The sequence below is a fragment of the Phoenix dactylifera genome, chromosome 12 (assembly GCF_051530095.1).
Source record: "Phoenix dactylifera cultivar Ajwa chromosome 12, Ajwa_hap1_PhDact_Kaust_v1.1, whole genome shotgun sequence".
Taxonomy (NCBI): Eukaryota; Viridiplantae; Streptophyta; class Magnoliopsida; order Arecales; family Arecaceae; genus Phoenix; species Phoenix dactylifera.
This window is the reverse complement of record NC_143201.1, coordinates 26,388,293-26,407,232: the sequence shown is the minus strand read 5'-3', so window position 1 is coordinate 26,407,232 and position 18,940 is coordinate 26,388,293. Positions and strand designations below refer to the sequence as shown.

At 37.7% G+C, this 18,940-nt stretch overlaps 2 protein-coding genes and 1 long non-coding RNA gene across 5 annotated transcripts; all 3 read left to right on the top strand.

Moving 5' to 3' along the window:
• The first annotated feature begins 504 nt into the window (after positions 1-504).
• On the top strand, positions 505-3,400 carry LOC103705069 (protein VERNALIZATION 3-like). 2 transcript variants are annotated; one of them, XM_088709420.2, is made up of 4 exons: positions 505-2,465; positions 2,602-2,663; positions 2,756-2,796; positions 2,905-3,400. In XM_088709420.2, exons 1-4 carry the CDS (start codon positions 2,268-2,270, stop codon positions 3,204-3,206), a joined length of 603 nt encoding a protein of 200 aa, XP_088565546.1. In that variant the 5' UTR covers positions 505-2,267; the 3' UTR covers positions 3,207-3,400. The 2 variants fall into 2 exon arrangements, with proteins under 2 accessions (XP_088565546.1, XP_008786924.2); XM_008788702.5 differs by having other exon boundaries at positions 2,900-3,400.
• Positions 3,401-8,828: 5,428 nt separating this feature from the next.
• LOC149751571 (uncharacterized) lies at positions 8,829-13,394 on the top strand. The gene is made up of 3 exons (XR_016398148.1): positions 8,829-8,985; positions 9,752-9,798; positions 13,320-13,394. It is a non-coding gene; the product is annotated as an uncharacterized LOC149751571 (long non-coding RNA).
• Positions 13,395-13,753: 359 nt separating this feature from the next.
• LOC103705147 (protein VERNALIZATION 3-like) lies at positions 13,754-16,002 on the top strand. 2 transcript variants are annotated; one of them, XM_088709419.2, is made up of 5 exons: positions 13,754-13,883; positions 14,017-14,238; positions 14,472-14,533; positions 15,306-15,346; positions 15,572-16,002. In XM_088709419.2, exons 2-5 carry the CDS (start codon positions 14,041-14,043, stop codon positions 15,799-15,801), a joined length of 531 nt encoding a protein of 176 aa, XP_088565545.1. In that variant the 5' UTR covers positions 13,754-13,883; positions 14,017-14,040; the 3' UTR covers positions 15,802-16,002. The 2 variants fall into 2 exon arrangements, with proteins under 2 accessions (XP_088565545.1, XP_088565544.1); XM_088709418.2 differs by having other exon boundaries at positions 13,757-14,238.
• Positions 16,003-18,940: the final 2,938 nt, after the last annotated feature.

Genomic DNA, 18,940 nt, shown 5'->3' with positions numbered 1-18,940 from the left:
TTGGAGCCCTATAAGTGGTGCTGTAGTGCAGCTCAAGTTGAACCTGGAATTCTTCTAAAGTGTTTGAGGGAAAAGAAGCCCAGGGCATAATGACACCATTAAAATTATTAACTGGACACCTAAATCTTCATATATTGGCATCAATACTGTCATTTTGTGGGAATTATCTGAAATTTATCAATATTTCAGGTTAGAAATCTCAAAATAAAAAATGTTTTAACGATGATATAGAGAAAATGGGATGTCCAAAAACTTTCAAAATCATGCACCAAATGTTTGAAAAGTCTGAATTCCTGGAGGCAAAGCAGCTTCAGTGTCAAAAATTTATATTCATCAACTATACACCTTATGAATATGCCATGATAATGTGCAGTGCAATATATAACATTGTTTCTGGTACATGCCAAGGCAAAGATTATCTCGAATGAAATACACAACTCACGCATTTATTTTTCAAAAAAAATCCACACCAAGTACCATACTTAATTTTATTTGATTTGTTGAAACTCCCAGCAGGCTGATGGCCAGTGACCCCAAGGCAAAAAAAAGAGAAAAAGAAACGGTTACATTTTTCATGCACTCTCCTCTCATGGATAGGACTAACAAAAAAACAGAGTCGGATCTGCTTTGGCTCTCGTAACTCGTAATATTGTATACCACAAAGGCAAGTCTTCTATCGCATTAGGCGACGTTTGTTCGTGTGCGAAACCTAGGCTCGCCGCGAGCCTCGTATTTGCTGCCCAAATGCGGCAATAGCCTGATGGTCCGTCGTCACCCTTCTCACCCACAGGACACAGGTGGAAGTATTGCATGGCCCAATTGGCCGTGACCTTGGACTTGGAGTTACTTGGAAGAATATATATGAGTATATGACGTACCAATTGTTTGTTTTTTTGCCCTCCAGATATGTCTCAACATCTTTTTAGATTTTCCAACATTTAGTTCACTCTCAAAATATAATAATAACAGTATTGTTCTTCTTTTTTTTTATAGCAAAACAGTGCCACCAAGGAGGACGCCACCATTCATTTCATTATAGTACATGTATACTGTACCATATGAAAATTTTATGATAAATATATGCTTATATATTCTCTCAGTTGTCACATGAAATCATTGCACACTATTAATGAAAAATATGGGCCTGTTCACAATTAGGGTGCAGCCGAAGTATCAGCAAAACAAATCGATTTCGTAATAGCTTGTAGGCAAGATGACCACCATATTGCTCAAAGAAGAAGAAAGAAAAGAAAATAAATAAAAGGTAAAGAAGCAAATCTATTGTCTGCAATGCATATCCAAAGTGCATGCACTATAATCTCTTCTCCATTTGTACTGAAATTCTAGGCCTACCAACTATTAGTACTCTCCATTTTCACAAGGCAAGAATTTACTATAAGGCAAGAATTCTATCCTCTTTTATTTTTGCGGCTCGGTGGACCGGATTCTGATAACAAGCCTCTTTTGACCATTCTTTTAAGTATTCTCTATGCTATACCTATTATAGGTTTCGAGACAATACGGTCTTCTTCGTTCTTTCCAACCACAATGCATGCCTTCTTTTGACTCCAATAATTTGAATTATTTTTTTTCTAGATAATTATTAACTGATGCTTCCTTTCACCTTTTCCATAATAACTACAGGACCCATATCTTCCGGGAACGGTCGAGTGTATATATGCTTATCATCAGTGGCAAACCATAAAGATATAAAAGGAAATGCCTTGAGAAATTTAGACCTGCAGAGTATCGAAACGGAAGATGGCAAAATCTGGAATGGTCGCTTCATGTCCGCCAACAAGTATGATCCTGTCAAGGTGAGAAATTGCACCCATCAGTTGGCCAACGACAGGGTGGAAGGTGTTCTCTTAATTAGATGTTTCTCATAGCTAATAGAAAGCTCCTCTACTAGCTCAAAATGGAGTAAGAAAATTCCACTAACTGATGAGAGGAAAACCCAAAGTTTGTCTTTATAACAAGGGTAAATGACATGACTCCACTATCACTGTATGCCTTTCGGCAAATTCTACAGGCCAATATCAAAGGTAGGAGAATATACCCTACACAACTTTGTGGGCTAGCTGCAAAGCAGTTAATGACAACCACAAACCCTAGATTAGAATCCGAACAGATTTCAATGACTAGAGAAAGAGGCTTTTAGGCAAAGGCATTCATCTTGCATATATATATATATATATATAGGTGTCGATCGTGCAATCGAAACACCAGCCTCCATTTCAAGTATTTTGGTCATCTGCAGCACAACCATGAGCAGAGAAAGGGATCCTTTGGCTGTGGGTAGAGTGGTTGGGGATGTGTTGGACCCCTTCAATACAACCGCCACTCTTAGAGTGACTTATGGATCCAGGGAATTGAGCAACGGGTGTGAGTTCAAGCCCTCACAAGTGGTCAACCAACCCAGGGTCGACGTTGGTGGGAATGACCTCAGAACCTTTTACTCACTCGTAAGATACTTAAATCCCATTAAGGCCTGCATTTCTTTAATCCTTTCTATCTTCCAAGAAGGACTCACGAAAACAAAAAAATAGGCCTGTTAATAAGAGGGTGATATACCAAGTGGCTTTGGTGTTGTATATTTAGGTGATGGTAGACCCAGATGCTCCAAATCCAAGCGATCCAAGCCTTAGGGAATATCTCCACTGGTAATTAACCTCTTTCTTGGATATCCAGTGACTGCTACTTCTTACATAATCTCTTTCAATGGTTAACGTACTAGTCTCTATTGATGGTGCAGGCTGGTCACAGATATCCCGGGAAGCACAGGAGCAACTTTTGGTAGCTAAACAAAAGCATAGCGAATTTCCATATACTTTCAAGAGCACAAGCTTTGTTCCTTCCCCTTGATTTCTACCAAGTTCTGATGATTGAGTGATTTCAGGGCAGGAGGTGACGTGCTACGAGAGCCCGAGGCCAACAATGGGGATCCACCGGTTCGTGTTTGTACTCTTTCAGCAGCTCGGGCGGCAGACTGTCTATCCTCCGGGCTGGCGCCAGAACTTCAACACCAGGGACTTTGCAGAGCTCTACAACCTCGGATCCCCAGTTGCTGCCGCCTACTTCAACTGCCAGCGAGAGTCCGGTTCTGGTGGGAGAAGGATGCGAACTTAATTAGTAGGCGAGCTTGGATCACTTGCACAGGTCTATCTCGAACTTCTACCTGTGCAGAATCTGCATGCAAATTTTAGCCCGATAAGGAACTAGCTAGGGTATTATGGCCAACACACCTTTGTACTGTTACTAAGCTGTTTCTTGCTCGGTCATGAGCTATGGTGTGTAGTCGTGTGGTCCTGCATGTAAATGTTTTTCCTGAACTGATGGTAATGTGAGATGATGTGATACGTAAAAAATAAAGGGTAAATCTAAAAGTTAGATGCTGAAACTTCTATGGATTGACAACGGGTTTTTTCGAGGCAAAGAAAAGTTGGACCGGACAGGATGGATCGATGCAAGGTTTGACAGGATTGATAACTTTTCTGAGGATGAAAAATTACTATGACAGTGTTGTTCAAGGATAATTAGAGAAAAAAAAGGTAAATTTTCAGCGTTTCTTCTCATTAAAATTAGGGCAAGTCCCAGCTTAAACCCGGGTTGAAAATCATACCAGGCTATCCACAGTATGGATTTATCTCGGTTAGATCCAGTTTGACCAGATTATCGGGTATATCAATCCTAGTCTTGCAAAATAGCCGTTTGACAAGTTATACAGGATAAAAACCGGGGATAAACCCCCTTTTATAATGAATGTAAGCAGACTAAAAGTTAGATGCCGAAACCACTCGTATGTCTGTGAAGAATAAAGGCCCTCCTTGACCTCCTCCACATACCTTGCTAGGAGAAGAGGATTCACTTCCCTTTGCGGTGTGTTAGGCAAGATAGCAGTAGACTCCTTTCACAGAATGCTAAACAAAACAGCTTCGGCGAAAATCTTTGAAGATCTTGATATCCTTGGATTAGCGGAGGCACAAAAATCTTTTAGTACGCCGATGATACTCTGATATTAATTTACCAATCACCAGAGCTAAGAAAGACCACATGGCAGATCATTCTTTACTTGCTAGGCGAATCTTTCTTTCGTGCGAAGGAAATAACCCCGATCCTTCTCTCGTAATATCTTCCGTCTATGCTCTCTATCAATTTTTTCTCTAGCCCCTGCCGAGTCGAGATCCTCTACGGTGCGTGCTTTGCACTATAGAGAGCTTGGACACCCCTCGATGGCCATCATGTCATGCAAAAACGAAGATGCACGGCTATCAAACATTCAAGAACGACGTCTTGTGTATCGCACGCAACCAGTTTGATAGCCATCTATCTCCAATATCGGAAGATTGGATGAAGTGGTAGCTAGCAAGGGCTGTACAGCTCTCCGCAGTACATAACATGCACTGCAGAGAGGATCCGAACCCCACTCTGCTCCTCTCCATAGCATTTTCTCTCCCCATCCCCTTCTATCGAGCACAACCATTTTTTCTGTTTGCCCTCTCTTACGCTCTCAAGCACATTGGCACCATCTATTCTTTCATGTTCTCTCTCGTCATCTCTTTATTCGTCTTTATCTCTTGCATGCGAAAAAACGTATACCTCTAACTCAATATCTGATATATGTCCTTTGCACTCATCGAGTAAGTAACTGGGTTTATCTCTTGGGGAAGAGAAGGAGGAGCGTTCGGATTCACAACAACTAGGTTAGATTTTCTCCTCCCATCCATGCTTTTCTTCTTTAGGATAACTTAGGATTTTAGAATTAATGATTTTAATTGTTGAAACTTAGACGCTAAGATTTTAAGGTTTTAATTAGGTAGTTTAGAATTATGAAAGAGGGGAGAGTGTCAAATGCACACATGTGATCCTAGTAAAGGTAATACCCTGCCTATTAAAATAAGAAAATTATATCTCAAGATGAGGTAAAGTGGATGAGGTCCAGACTAATGCTAGTTGAATCTTATGGCTTTCAGTTACTCTCCTGAGACTCATATAGAAAAATCCCAGTTTTTTGCTGGAGCTCTTGTTAGCTTTAATTTTCTTCCTATCCCCTCTTTCATAGATAGAAGCAAAGCATCCTTTTCTTTCTTCTCTTCTTTTGTTAAAATCACCATTTATCTCAAAAGCTTAAGCCTCTTTAATGGTGAGCCCAACATGTAAAATTTTTAATAATAGGGTTAAAGAGTGCTAAGACATAGTTCGAACTTAGAACCTCTGATACTATGTTATATCTCAAAAACTTAAGTTGATAAGATGAGGTAGATTTATTTATATATTTTATATTTTCTTATTCTTCTATGTGAAATGATGTTTGGTTTGCTGATTGCAATCCCTTTGATTTGACCATGTGAAGAGGAATTTTAATGAACTTGTGGAAGCTAAGGCAGCACGCAATCAGACAAGGGCATCATGAACAGAAGGGACGATATAAGAAGTAAAGGGCCGCATGCACCAAGCCTGTGAAGAGAGAGAAAGGGAACAGATCACATGGCGGGGTCGGATTTGATAGCGTCGACATGGTATGCCTTTGCTTGCCTTCTGCTGATCCGTCAAAAGACCGGAAAAGTACCCACCTGACTTAATGGGGCTCAAATGGAGGAAACGGATAGCTTCATCACTTTATAGCTGTTGGAAACCGAGAAGGAAATCTGATTCCATTGGTGGAACCACAAGAAATCCATACCCTCACCACTTCCGTGCACTACAAAAAAATAAAAAAAATGCCGACATATATATGCCGATGCTAGATAGAAGCGTCGGTAATTTTGTTTCCGACATCAAAATTTGACAGCGCGTCTTAAGTAACGTCGGCAGGGATTAAACTAAGACGATGATAATTAGCATCGTCGAAAGTAAATAGTAAGACTACGCTTATAAGCGTCATCGGAAGCCAAGGACTACTAAGATTTAGGCTAGATGACGCTTAAAAGCATCTTTGGAATCCTACGCACTAATCCCCTCTTAACACTAACTTCCTTTTCACTTTGTCTAAATACTAACTTAAGACGACACTTATAAAAGTTGTTGGAGACCAAGTCCCACACCTACAAAACCCCAATCCTCGACCCTAGCCCTAGCATCTTGATCATTTTAGCCCCCTTTTCCTCTCCGGTGCCGACTAACCGATCCCAATCCCCCGATCCATTCATACAACCTTTTGGACAAACTAACCCCGGTTGCTGATTGTTACTTTGCCCAAAAACTCCTCATTCACTTTTGTTGCCCTTTTGTTCCGGTGACTGCACGCATGAGTGGAAAAGGTAATCTCTGGTCGTCTCTAAGGGTTGTTGTGAATGTTACCACGACAATCTCTTTAAGGGCAGCATATGCTCTAACGAAATTTTTAAGGGACAAGAATTATGGCAAGATTAGCGCATAACCGATGACGCACATGGGTCTTAACATAGTCTTCTCATTTAAGCTTTTATATTCTTACCAGGCTAGGAGTCCAAATTCAATCATAAGTATCATGATTAATCTGTGGTTAATCTCAAATATACTCATGCTAAATATCTTCTAGTCCACACGGACCATGATTCGGATCCTCCGTGATATCATCTATAACAATCCAGATTTCTCATCCAAAAAGAACTAGCTAGAAGATATTATTTAATTTCTTTAATCCTGAATATCGATTATTTCAATGCCACCTCTGTTTCCTTACAATTCCAATTATGGTGATTTTTCAGATTAAATTAAGGACTTCATTCGATCAATCTTTTGCTCGGGCCTTCATGCAGAAAGATCCTAGGGCGAGAGATTTTAGCAGCCAGTTCCTTCAATTTCAAGGGATGTGTCAATGAACAGATCCGACAGGAGGACAGAAGGGTGCAGTTCACACAGAATAGCCGTCGACGTCACCCTTCACCCGAGCACTCTTACATGCCAGGTGCGATTGTTAGCAAGTTGGGTCATCAACATGACTCGCATTGTCTTGATTCCTAATTTTGACCATGGCCATTTTTGGCTGTGCTCGACTCATCAGACCTGGCTCATTGATACATCAAGTTCTTGTACGTAAGGGTGAAGACAAGCCGAGTTTTGGATTTAGTTCAACTAATGTTGATACGATTTAGACCTTAACTACTACAATGTCCAAACTTGGTTTATATACATTTTAACAGAGCTTGGGTTGCTCGTCAGCTTAACCGAACTTGTTTAAATAGGATGTGCTAAACTTCATAGGGTTCCTTAGTTTCGTAATTGATGAGGTTACTTAATACGAGGTTTAGTAAGTTCGAAACATTTTAATAATTTAACATATCTGACTATTCAGTAACGTTTACATTAAAATATTTTGCTTTTGTAACTCTCTCAAGGGTTTATGTTTCTACACTTGAAGCTCAAGTTTTCACGAACCTTTTCCCTTCAAAAAAACAAACAAAAAAGAGGTTTTCATGAGCCTAAACAGGCAGCTCTTGATGTTATTTTAGCTTGGTTTGGTATCTCAAGATTGAAAATTATGCTTGAGCTTGGATCATTTAGTTGTTGGATGAGACTAGATTCACGAAGAACTAGATTCATTTGCTGCCTTATTCTTGCAGCTATCAAGTACTGCTTGTGTTCTTAACTGAATGCTTCTCATTTCCTTTTTCACCATCTATCATTTTACAATTGATGTGATCTCATAAATAAAATATTTTGTTTCTGATAAAAGATAACCAAAAGAACACAACAATTAAATAACTACTTGCTGATAGACAAGAAATATATTTTTGTTACTGGTTGGTCATACACATCCCGGGAGCAACGGGAGCAAACTTCGGAAAGTTCACACTAGATATATATTGATATGTTGTAGCTCAGAAACCTAGGTAGTAAAAGTGATAAAGTATCGCAACGTAGCCGTTGCTTTTGACTCTACGCCTACAGGGGAATGAGAGGGTCAGTCATGGGGAATAGATGCCAGAAGATGGTGAAGGAAATGCATGTAATTGAGAAAACCATATAAACACCTTTCCCGTATTTGAAAAATATGATTCCATGTAATTAATTTTAGTCCGTCCATTTTTCTTTCTTGACGTGGACTCATAAAAATAAAAAGAAAGATAAAATAAACACAAAAATTATAAGTATATAAATGTAGTAAAAATAAAAACAAAAATTCAGAAAGAAACAAAATTAAAAATGTATATATACAAAATTAGAAATAAGAAACCAATATTCTAAGCTGTAGAATAACAAAAATAAGGAACAACTTGAAGATTTAAAAATAGAAGATAAGTTAATATAATAGAATAAAATAAATTAAAGATATTAAATACTTGATATGATAATAAAATAAAATTTAAAAGTTATATATATTAGTAGAAAAAAGAATGGATCAATTAGCATGTGATATAACAAAGTAAATATAAGATATACTTAAAAGTAAAAATCATAAAAGTATAAACATGATTAATATAACTAAAACACAAAAAAAACTGTAAAATATTAAAAATAATGATAAAAAATAAATGAATGACGATGATAAAGTATTAATAAGAATAAAACCAAAACAGATGAATAAAAATATAAAATAATATAAATAAAATTAAATACAAAATAATATTTAAATAAATAGAGGTAGAGGGTGTAGCACTTGAGAGAGGACATAGGGCAGCTGTTGTGGGGCAATGGAGAGAGATAAATAGATTAGTGACATAGTTGGGACATCTACATTGTGGAGGCGTAGTCCAGGCCCGGTCCCATTGATCGGCCTAACATAAGGATTGACCCATGGGATGGCCCGGAGTGTGTTACGCATGTGACAAGAGTGGAAGACTCATAAAAGGAGTTTTCTTTCTTTTCGATAACTCTGATTAGGAGTTGGAGACCTAGGGTCGCCGGAGCCCCATGGTTTCTTTATATAAAGACCTCCCCACCCTTATAGATCCTCCACCAACAATCATCAGATCACTTTCTCCCACTTTTCTCCGTTTGAAATCACGACATCTGATCATCGTGTCCGTTAGAAATCTGGGTCGGAGAGCTTCCTGGAGCAAGGTAAGGTTGTGGTCATCTTTCTCTTTCATTCTCTTCTCGCTACGGCCCTAAACCACCCATCGTAGGTGACATGGCTATCTCTGCCGCCAGCATTCATTTCCGAGGGCGTCGACTTCTCCCCTGTGTCGGCCTCTGGCCGGAGTCAAATCTCCAGTCGCCGAACGAGCAAGCTAGGACTCAAGAACAACCGAGCTAAGAACCCCCCTGTTCGTCCCTATTTTTAGGCTGATTTCAAACAGTCGACCATTGCTGCTGGCCGCTCTATGCTACTTGCCACTGCCATGCCTTGCAGAATGACCACCCCCTTCCTTTCTCTTCTTCCTCTTCTTCTTCTTTCCCTGTTTTGTCAAAAAAAAATAGAAAAAACAGAGAAGAAAGAGAAGATCCATCCCTCTCTTTTCCTCTCTTGTTTCTCTCTCTTAAAAAGATCTATAGATCCCAGTTCGAAGTTTTGTCTCTTTTTCTAGTGGACCCAAGTTGACCTCTTCAAAGAGGCCCTAAACCACTTTAGTGCCCAGGCAGACTATCGGACCAATCACTCCGGCTTTATGGAGTGTCCCTATAATCTATTAATAATGAATCCTTTCAAATGACCTTAGTCTTGACTGAGTCTATGCTCTACGATTCATTGATCGAGTCTCTTAGGCCTAACCCATCTGGAGCCGCTGAATGTTGTCATCCGACCAACCATTTTTTATCTCTTATTATTTAAATACTATTAAAATCATCGAATAGAAATTAATTTTGATTTTAATATTGTAAATAGATTTAGCAAATTTGCCTGGTGAAGTTTGAAGGTCTAAGGTAGAAGAGGTAAGTAATCTAGACATTCCTTACTAGTTTTCAAATTTCAACATATTTTTCATGCTTGTGATTTATATGAAAATATGAAGATAATATTAGATGTTAATGATATCATATTTTTTGGAAATTAAGAATCGAGCATATGATATCATGAAACTCATGATTTGTCATGAAATGATGGTTCCATGAATATTTTAAAATTAATAGTTTGTCTATAAACTATATTGACAAAATATACATTTTTGTTATGAAAAGAATAAGTACATGACTATTTTATTATTGATGATTTATTTATGGACTATGACCTTATATATGCATGATTTAAGAAAATATATTTTAAGAACATATAACTTAAGAAAATATGATTTAAGAAATATGACAAAAGGCTCTGGGGTAGATTGACATCCAGAGCTAGTTCTGTATGATCTTGCCAGCGAGTAACAGTAGTTGAGAAACGACCCTGTCAGCGAGTAATAGTACTTAGCATATAATTTTGCCAGTAGGTAATAGTAGTTAGCATATGATCCTGCCAACAGATAATAGTAGTTAATATTTTCTCGAGTACGGCCATATCACGGGTATAATAGTGACCTTAACCTTTAGCATGAGAGAGTTATTAAGAGTTATGATGTGGTAAAATAAAAAATGATTTATGACTTTATAAAGTTAGCATGATTTAAGATTATGTTTATGCATTGAAAACCATATCTATGTAATTTCAATAATTTATGCATTGCAAGAGCATGATTAATTTATGATTATAATGTTATAATAAAATATTTTGTTTCCTATTGGTAGTTATCTTATCTAAATAATTTATTAATGCATGTAAAAGCTTATGCTTGATTCGATAAAGTAGTGTAAGATATATTTACTGAGTTGTATAGCTCATACATATCATATTTATTTTTCTTTTGCCCAATGAATAGGGTCACTAGGAACAAAGGATGGTCCGGGCTTGGAGTTTATGCTAGGAAGCTTGGTGATTTTGTAAAAAAAAAATTAGTATATTAAATGACAATAAATTTGTAGTTAATGGCTTTTTGAATTTTGAGGTTATAGTTTTTGATGTTTAAATTTGAATTTAATCGCTCTAAACCTGCCCTTATTTATTTACTTAATATATGATGGATTTGGAACATTTTGTTATATTTTCATTTGAAGTGGATTTGTATACAGATTATGACTGTTGGCTTTGTGTTATCATGGGTGGCACCTTTCGATAGTATGGCTGTATTATGTCCCGAATTTGGGGTGTGGCATATTAAGTTTTAAGGTACTATTTAACAAGCTGATTTCTAGGATTATTTTAGCTAAGGGCAAAGATTTGGATTTGATAAAAAATAAATACAAAAAAAAAATCAACACAAGTTAAAAATCAAAATTATGCTAACTGGAATAAAGATGGAGGGCTATCAAAATGTTCGAATCTTATGGTTGACAATGTGTGAATCACAACATAGATGCACCATAAATTTTTTGCAACCTTATGCTAGCATCATGTATACATCATCCATCATGCATTACAGGAATCGCTATGTGTTCATGGTACAATTCATGCGATAGTCCCTGGCAAACACGTCTAGGTGATGCTATTTCCTTTTCTACCGGCTAGGGTGAGCCCATGGGGCCCTTGCTTGACGTGTACACCCTCTCCACCAGGCCCTAGCAAGCTTTCCTCAATTAAGATTGGCTCAAGCTAGCAATCTTTTCTATTGCTTAGGCTCGGTATTGCCCTCAGATAGCTAAATGAAGAGAGTGTTAGTAGATTAAAAGGATGGGGAATATGGTCATGGCGACATACTCGTCTTTAGGCCATAGGGCATCAGGCATCAAAATAAGTGATATTCTTAAGATGGCGTATGAAAAATTATCTTTTCTACTTCTGTTATGACGTGTTCTTGAAGTTATTTCCTTAGATGATCCGGGATCATTATTAGCTTCCTTATCCCCTATATCTCATCATGGAAACAGAGGAATAAAATATCTGCAGCTGGACGTTTATGCGAATGGTGACAACGTGAGCTTTTACCACCTCAAAAGTATCATCTTATGCAAAAATGTTGGCCTACCACCACAAAAAAAACTGTGGCTCTCGCAATCCATACCCTTCAAAACTTTAGCTATCCGAATTCATGCGTTTCTTTTCTTTTCAAGAGAGCAGTACATGTGGATGCTATGCTTTGTGTTCTTCACACGAAAACCCTCTAGACTTTTCAGACAGAATTAAACCTTAAGAAGATTGCAGCCTTGGAATCAAATACCTCATCTTCTCAAAAATTTAAACATACCATGTATTTGTATCGTTAATTAGTATCTTCTGCTATGCAATTTTGACTTCTAGTCCAACGAGGACTGGAGTGGATTCCATGTCTTTTAGTTTTACTTTCACAAATGTCCCTATTAGTATCAATTGGTGAGAGGAAAAAGGGTGAGAGCCATTTCATCGATCTGAATAGAATATTTATAACATCAAACTTTGGCACTGATGATTTGGCAACGTAAATCAGGATGGTCAATACTAAAGTATTAAGTATTCAAAGACTGGTCAAGTGCTACTCACATGGAAATTTACTTTCACAAGATGTGAAAAGGTGAGGTGAATGTCACTTTCACTTGGTTAGCTTGTTATATGGTACCGATATATATGGATTATTTCCTAAATTCCAAATTATGTAAGCAGAAGTTCGAGTAATATTAATTAATCAAGAAAAGAAAAGGTTAAATGTAAGTAGAAAAGCTAGCTACTTGTCGGTTTTCTTGAGAAGCATTAATTTTATTCTTAAGAAAACTGGTTTTGAGCTTGATGTGTTAGATAGAACTTTGTCCGCCAAATCTCTTTACAATCTAAAAATAATTTATTTTCCAGAATAATAATTTCTCAGCTATTTTTCAGAAAATATAACACTTTTCTCATTCAGTATATATATATATATATATATATATATATATATATATATATATATATATATATATATATATATATGTATATGTATATAGCTAAACACATTCTAACATGTAGATATGTTTTGAAGCGACACACGTAGGTATGAATTACTTATTTGGAAAGCGAAACAACAAGCATCTTTGGAGAAGTTATTAATGATCACTAATATATCAATCATAAATTTTACAGGCATTTGATGCACATGATTGATATACTTATATTTAAAAAGTGACGGGCTTCATAATAATTCTCGTACATTCTATCATATACATTGAAATAAGTGATAAGAATAAGAAAATAAGAATGTAAATTATTCTACCAACTAAGACTTACTCCAGCCATCTAGATCTAGATGCTCTATAGGAAGGGCCGATATACTTTTAGTATTTATTTTTTAAAAAAATTATAATTTCATCTTCACACATTTAGACAGTTTTCATGCACACCCTCTCATCTTGGATCTTTTCGAATATCTTTAAAAATAAGAAGATATGGTTAAAAATCATCCAAATTTAAGAAAGTAAAATTATAATATTTTTATTTAAAAACTAGCTATTTAATAGATTATTTGGTTTTGGTACAGTGAAATTAGGTGCAGCTCTCTTTCTCTCTCTGTGCGTGTGCAGTGCGTGTATGTATTGGTGGGGTTGGGGGCTTGTTGCGTTGGTGTTTTTCTGCCGTGGGCCTTCCTCCAAAAAAAAAAAAAAAAAAAAAAAGTCTTCTGCCAATGGGATCTCGACAACTTTGGAGGAGGTGACAGCGATGGACACAACCATCGGGAGATCGACGGACTTGAAGCGAGGGAAGAAGATGCCCGGTTCATCGCTTTACGTGCATCAACTGACCATCTAACTGCTAAAGGAGTGATGTGATTTCTACGGCTATTGACAAGGGACAAAAAGCTGACGACGTCAAATGGACACAAGAAAAAAGGTTCATGGGACCGACAGCTTCTTTCATAGGCTATTCGGCTTTCCCACCAAGGATAAGGAAAGATACCTGAGACTTCACGGCCGGCAGGAACAGATAACCATATGAATTTTAGGATGCTACGCACAAATAATAATATGGTGCAATGCAAAAGAAGAACTCGGAGACAAAGCTATACATCTAAGAAAGACCACAGACCCACATCCTATGTGCCGAAGTTGCTCTCTAAATCCAGTCATCAAAGCCCTCTTTCATCCCCTTCTTCTATATTTACCCACTCTTCTCGTCATATTTCCCTCCAAGTCGCCAGTCTTGCCATAAGTTCTTTATTTTTTCTTTTTCCCTCACAGGTTGCACCTTCGGAGGTAGGACTCATGCAAGGAGAAAGGAATCCTTTGGTTGTGGGCAGGGTGATTGGAGATGTGTTGGATCCGTTCAAAAAAAGTGCATCCCTCAGGGTGATCTATAACTCGAGGGAGGTCACCAATGGATGTGAGCTTAAACCCTCAGCTGTGTCAGACCAGCCTAGGGTCGAGATTGGAAGCACTGACCTCAGGACCTTTTACACCCTTGTAAGCGCTTTTGAATCTTCCCCAAGATGCTTCTTACCCTCAAAAAAAAAAAAAAAAAAAGGGAAAAAAAAATCTTTCAAGATTCATATCCCCTTGTAAATCTGCACTCTCCATGCTTACAGGGGGTTGGTTACCTTTGGTTTTGGATTTAGCAAGGTCCAGTGCCCTTATATTTGTTCTATTATGGTGATATTTGCTACTTCTTAGAGTGGTTTTAACCATATATCTTGCAGATTATGGTAGACCCAGATGCTCCAAGTCCAAGTGACCCACAGCTCAGAGAGTATTTGCACTGGTAAGCACTTCGACCATGACCACCCCACCCCCCTCTCTCTTCCTCTCCCCCTTCTTTCTTCCCCCCACCTCCCCAAAAAGGAAAAAAACCATGCATCTGGTAGTTAACGTTTCTTCAGGTTTTCTCTTTGCTGTAGATAAGACTTCCATACTGAAAAAAAAAATGTTATGTTATCTAGGAAGATTCATACAGGTTGCCCATCACTTTCAATACGAGATGACAAGTAGCTCCCTCTCTGAAAAGTAGAACTCTTTTAATAGACGGAGTGATTCTTTCATAGGATATGGGATCCACCAGACCTTCTTCACTCCCAGGCTATGAGATCTTTCCCATGGCCCCGCTGAGTCCAGCATAAGCTGGGCTGATGGTTCTATCCAGTTAAACTGCTCCTTCTGGACTTGTTTCCCGGTGACATGGCCTTAAACGCTAAGAGGAGTCGCACTCATCGGGAAGCCATGAGCATATTTAATTCTTTCTGCATCCGAGGTTTTGATTTCCCATGCAACTCATATCAAGAATATGCCTATAGTAGTTTCTATGGTACGTAGCTTTCTGGTAGAAACTTGAGTTCCATGGATAAAACGCCTAAAAAGCCAATTTCCTAGAAGTTAAATCTGATCCCAATCCCAGTACACAATCTAGAGAAGTGGAAAATTGCACTTGTAGTGTCTGAACAACTTCCATTGCTCCAAAGTTAATTATTCTATTCTTGAGTTTTTCCAATAATATCTATGCGTCCTGTACTAAAATGTGGTCTACACCGCTGCTGTAGGTTGGTCACAGATATCCCGGCAACGAGTGGAGCTGCCTATGGTAAGATTATAAGAACCCAAAAGAAAAAAAAAACCAACAAAGAATACACCCTATACCTAAGTATGATTTCCCTGCTAGTTATCTGTATTTCTGACAGTGGGATATAAAAATACCTGATCCGCTTCCTAATTCAATCACCCATATTTCAAAGTTGACAGTTCTTAAAAAAAAAAAAAAAAACAACATACATCGTCGTATGTGTGATGAGTTTATAGCTGGGTTCAGGTCAGGAGATCGTGCGCTATGAGAGTCCACGCCCCGCGCTTGGCATCCACCGGTTCGTCTTTGTGCTTTTCCCGCAGCCTGGGCGGCAGGCAATTTACGCTCCTGGGTGGCGCCAAAATTTCAACACCCGGGACTTTGCGGAGCTCTACAACCTCGGATCGCCGGTCGCGGCAGTCCACTTCAACTGCCAGAGAGAGTCAGGTTCCGGTGGGAGAAGGATGAAATCTTAAACTAAGGCTGCTATGGCGAGATTGGGAGCTTACACAGTGCCATCTCTCCTCTTTCCTTGCAACAGAGAACAACCGGGGTTATTTGCACAGCATTATCCGGGTTACGGTATCTAAAGAAGATAATGGCCCTGGAAGTAAAGCTAATCGAGCTTTGTATTTCATGAAAGTACTCGAAGATTGAACACATAAATCCCTTTTTCATGATTGAGATGCATGGACTAAAAGAATGCAAAAGAATGAAAAGAATGTGGTGGATTAACGAGTAGAATAGAAAAGTGCCGTTTTATGATGAGTAAACTTTCGGGTAGTCAATCACTGGATATAAGAAACTTCATGCATCCATAGGTCTCAAAGAGATGGAAACATGGAATCTATGACAATTAATGTATGTTCAGACTTCTATTATTTTAAAGCTGGAGATAAAAGCTTCTACCTACCTTCGCACACGGCCCTGATCCAATCAAATTCAGAAACCTCCAATCAAACTTCTATTATTTCATACTACAAATACCTACAACAGTGCTACATCTGAAATAAGCACTCACAAGATTTAAACCAATGACCTCCTCCAAACACAAGAAGGTACTAGCCCGTGGAAGGAAGCTTTACCAGAAAAAGTAAAAAATTTTATATGGCTTGCGCTCACACATCAACGGCATACAGAAGAGATTCTTGCTAAGAAAGGATGGCAGGTTAGTGATGGATGTGTGATATATGAAAAAAGAACTGAAACGATCTCCCATCTACTAATTAGGTGCCTATTTGTCCATAATTTATGGACAATAATTAAAGTACAGTTAAATCTGAGAGGATGGCCTACCAGCATTAGTGATATGTGGACCAAATGAAGAAATAGAAAATTTCAACAACCAATGAGAAAAGCTGGGGATCGGTTAATTGCTGCTATCTATTGGAAAATATGGAAAGAGCGAAATGCTCGGATTTTTTTTAAGAAATCAAGTTCTATTCATTGTGTTTTGCAGAGAATCCTATCAACCTTTTTCAGCTAGAAGTATTTGTGTTCAGAGAAGTTGTTGGATCCTCATCTCAAACTTGAAAATAACCTCATAGCATTGGCGCTGCACGTTGAGAGACGTTGATTTATCTTTTTAGAAAAGGCTGACTCACATTAAGATACAGAGCTTATATGATTTCATATTGAAGATACAGATATTCTTCAAATTACTTATGAGATTATTCAGCTTGTTAAATAGTTTAACAGGTCTACATACAAACCACTACTTCTGTAAAAGATTATTATTATTTTTTTTGTGCTTTTTTTCTTTGCAAATCTTTTATACATAGTTTCTGTAAACACAACTTTTTTAATAAAAGCTGGGTGGCTTTGCCTTCCTCTTCATAGAAAAAGAAAAAAGACTTTTCGTATCAACTTGATCGGGATGGATGAGGAAACTCTAACCCGTTGTTAAATGCTAGAAGGAGCCAAGCATTAGATAGCACCGCATTCTGCACTAGAGAGTAAAAAAGTTATCCTTCGTTATCCAATAATAAATTTTTCCATTCGGCGTAACAAGACCATGTGGGTTCTACCAGCATGCCAACAATATCATCTCAATGTAAGCTGGGAAAATAAAATAAAATATATGTAATACTTCCATTAAGATGGAGGCATTTTGGCAAGAAATTTGGACCCATGGCTGTGTGAATTAATGTCCAGTCCCGAGTTTTGCTTTTTATCCTTAAGCACACAGAACCAACTCATGCTTGTGAGATAAGCTATCAATTATTTCCTTATGATGGCATCTTATTGTTTTTTCCTTTAAGGTATCTTTAGATCTAAGTAAATGTAATGCGATGTGACGGGGAGTATAAGGAGGGTGAGGGAAGGTTTAACCACAAGAACTAGAAAGAAGAAGAAGTTGCAGTACTGTTAGTTGGATATCCTGTGCACAGGCAATGCTCAACTACAAAACATTGAATTCATCCTTATATGACCTGTCTTTAGATCAGAACGCACCGCCCATGATTCAAGGCCCCAAAAAGTCACAGAGGTCCTATACATAATTTTATTGGAGCAACCGAAAACATAAGCAATGACTATTAGGATGAGAAACATTTGTAGATTCTGTACTGTTACCACATCATTGAAGACTAGGACGACTCCTTCATTTTCCTCATGGTTATTAATTAAAGTAGGACTTGTGCGGAACTGTGTTATCTCTTTTCTTGACTTTTCTTCAGAGAATAATGGTGGGGCTACTACCATAAATGGTGGGAAACAACAGCACCAAGATTTGAATCCATTTTAAACACATTTCTTATCATTAAAGCTGTATGTGAAAAACTCATCAATGAGTCAATCCAAGGTTCATGATGTAATCTCAAATAAACTTTCAACTCCCTTTGGTTTTTTTCTTCTTATATAGATGGCATGACCTTGCTCCAGTCTCATAAATAATCTCTTTTCCATCTTTATTTTGAGCAACAATCCCTTTACAATTGGTGATGCAATTCAGTAACCTTTTGATTGGTTTCAACTGATGGTTGTATATTTTCTTTTCAGTACTTTCTCTTGCTTTAAAAGAAAAGCTGGGGAAAAGAACTTCTAAGCACAAGAAGTAATCAGCTTTGAATCTTGGATTGATAAAGAAGAGAGAAGAAAATTTAATGTTGATTGTTCTAATCTTGATACTAGGAACGGCGTTCTCGTACTCAAACATGTCCTTTGAAGTAAGCCAACCACTTATCATCATTAACTCCCTGACACAAAAGCAGCTCTCGTTATCTTTTGTAGTATACGCTACCTTCACCAATATACTCAACTCAGTAATCTTCCAATGTAGAAACAGCCACAGACAGTATATTACTCTCTAAGTACCACCACCAGAGATCTACATATAAATTGGTCATCATTTATTATTTCCTCTTCATCACAAACAAAAGGTCCTTATTGAGAATAGTATTACCCAGAAAGGACTATTTTAAAGATGTGATCATTGATTTTGTTAACTAAAAGCTGAAAATTATTCTTTGCCAAAAAAATCTGAAGATTATTCAAGTTAGAAATTCGGGATCAGAAGTGAAACCATGAAATTCATGTACTAAGAGACCTCTTTTTTTTATCATCCAACATGACATGAAAGACAACTATAATTTTTCATAATTATATCTTGAACTT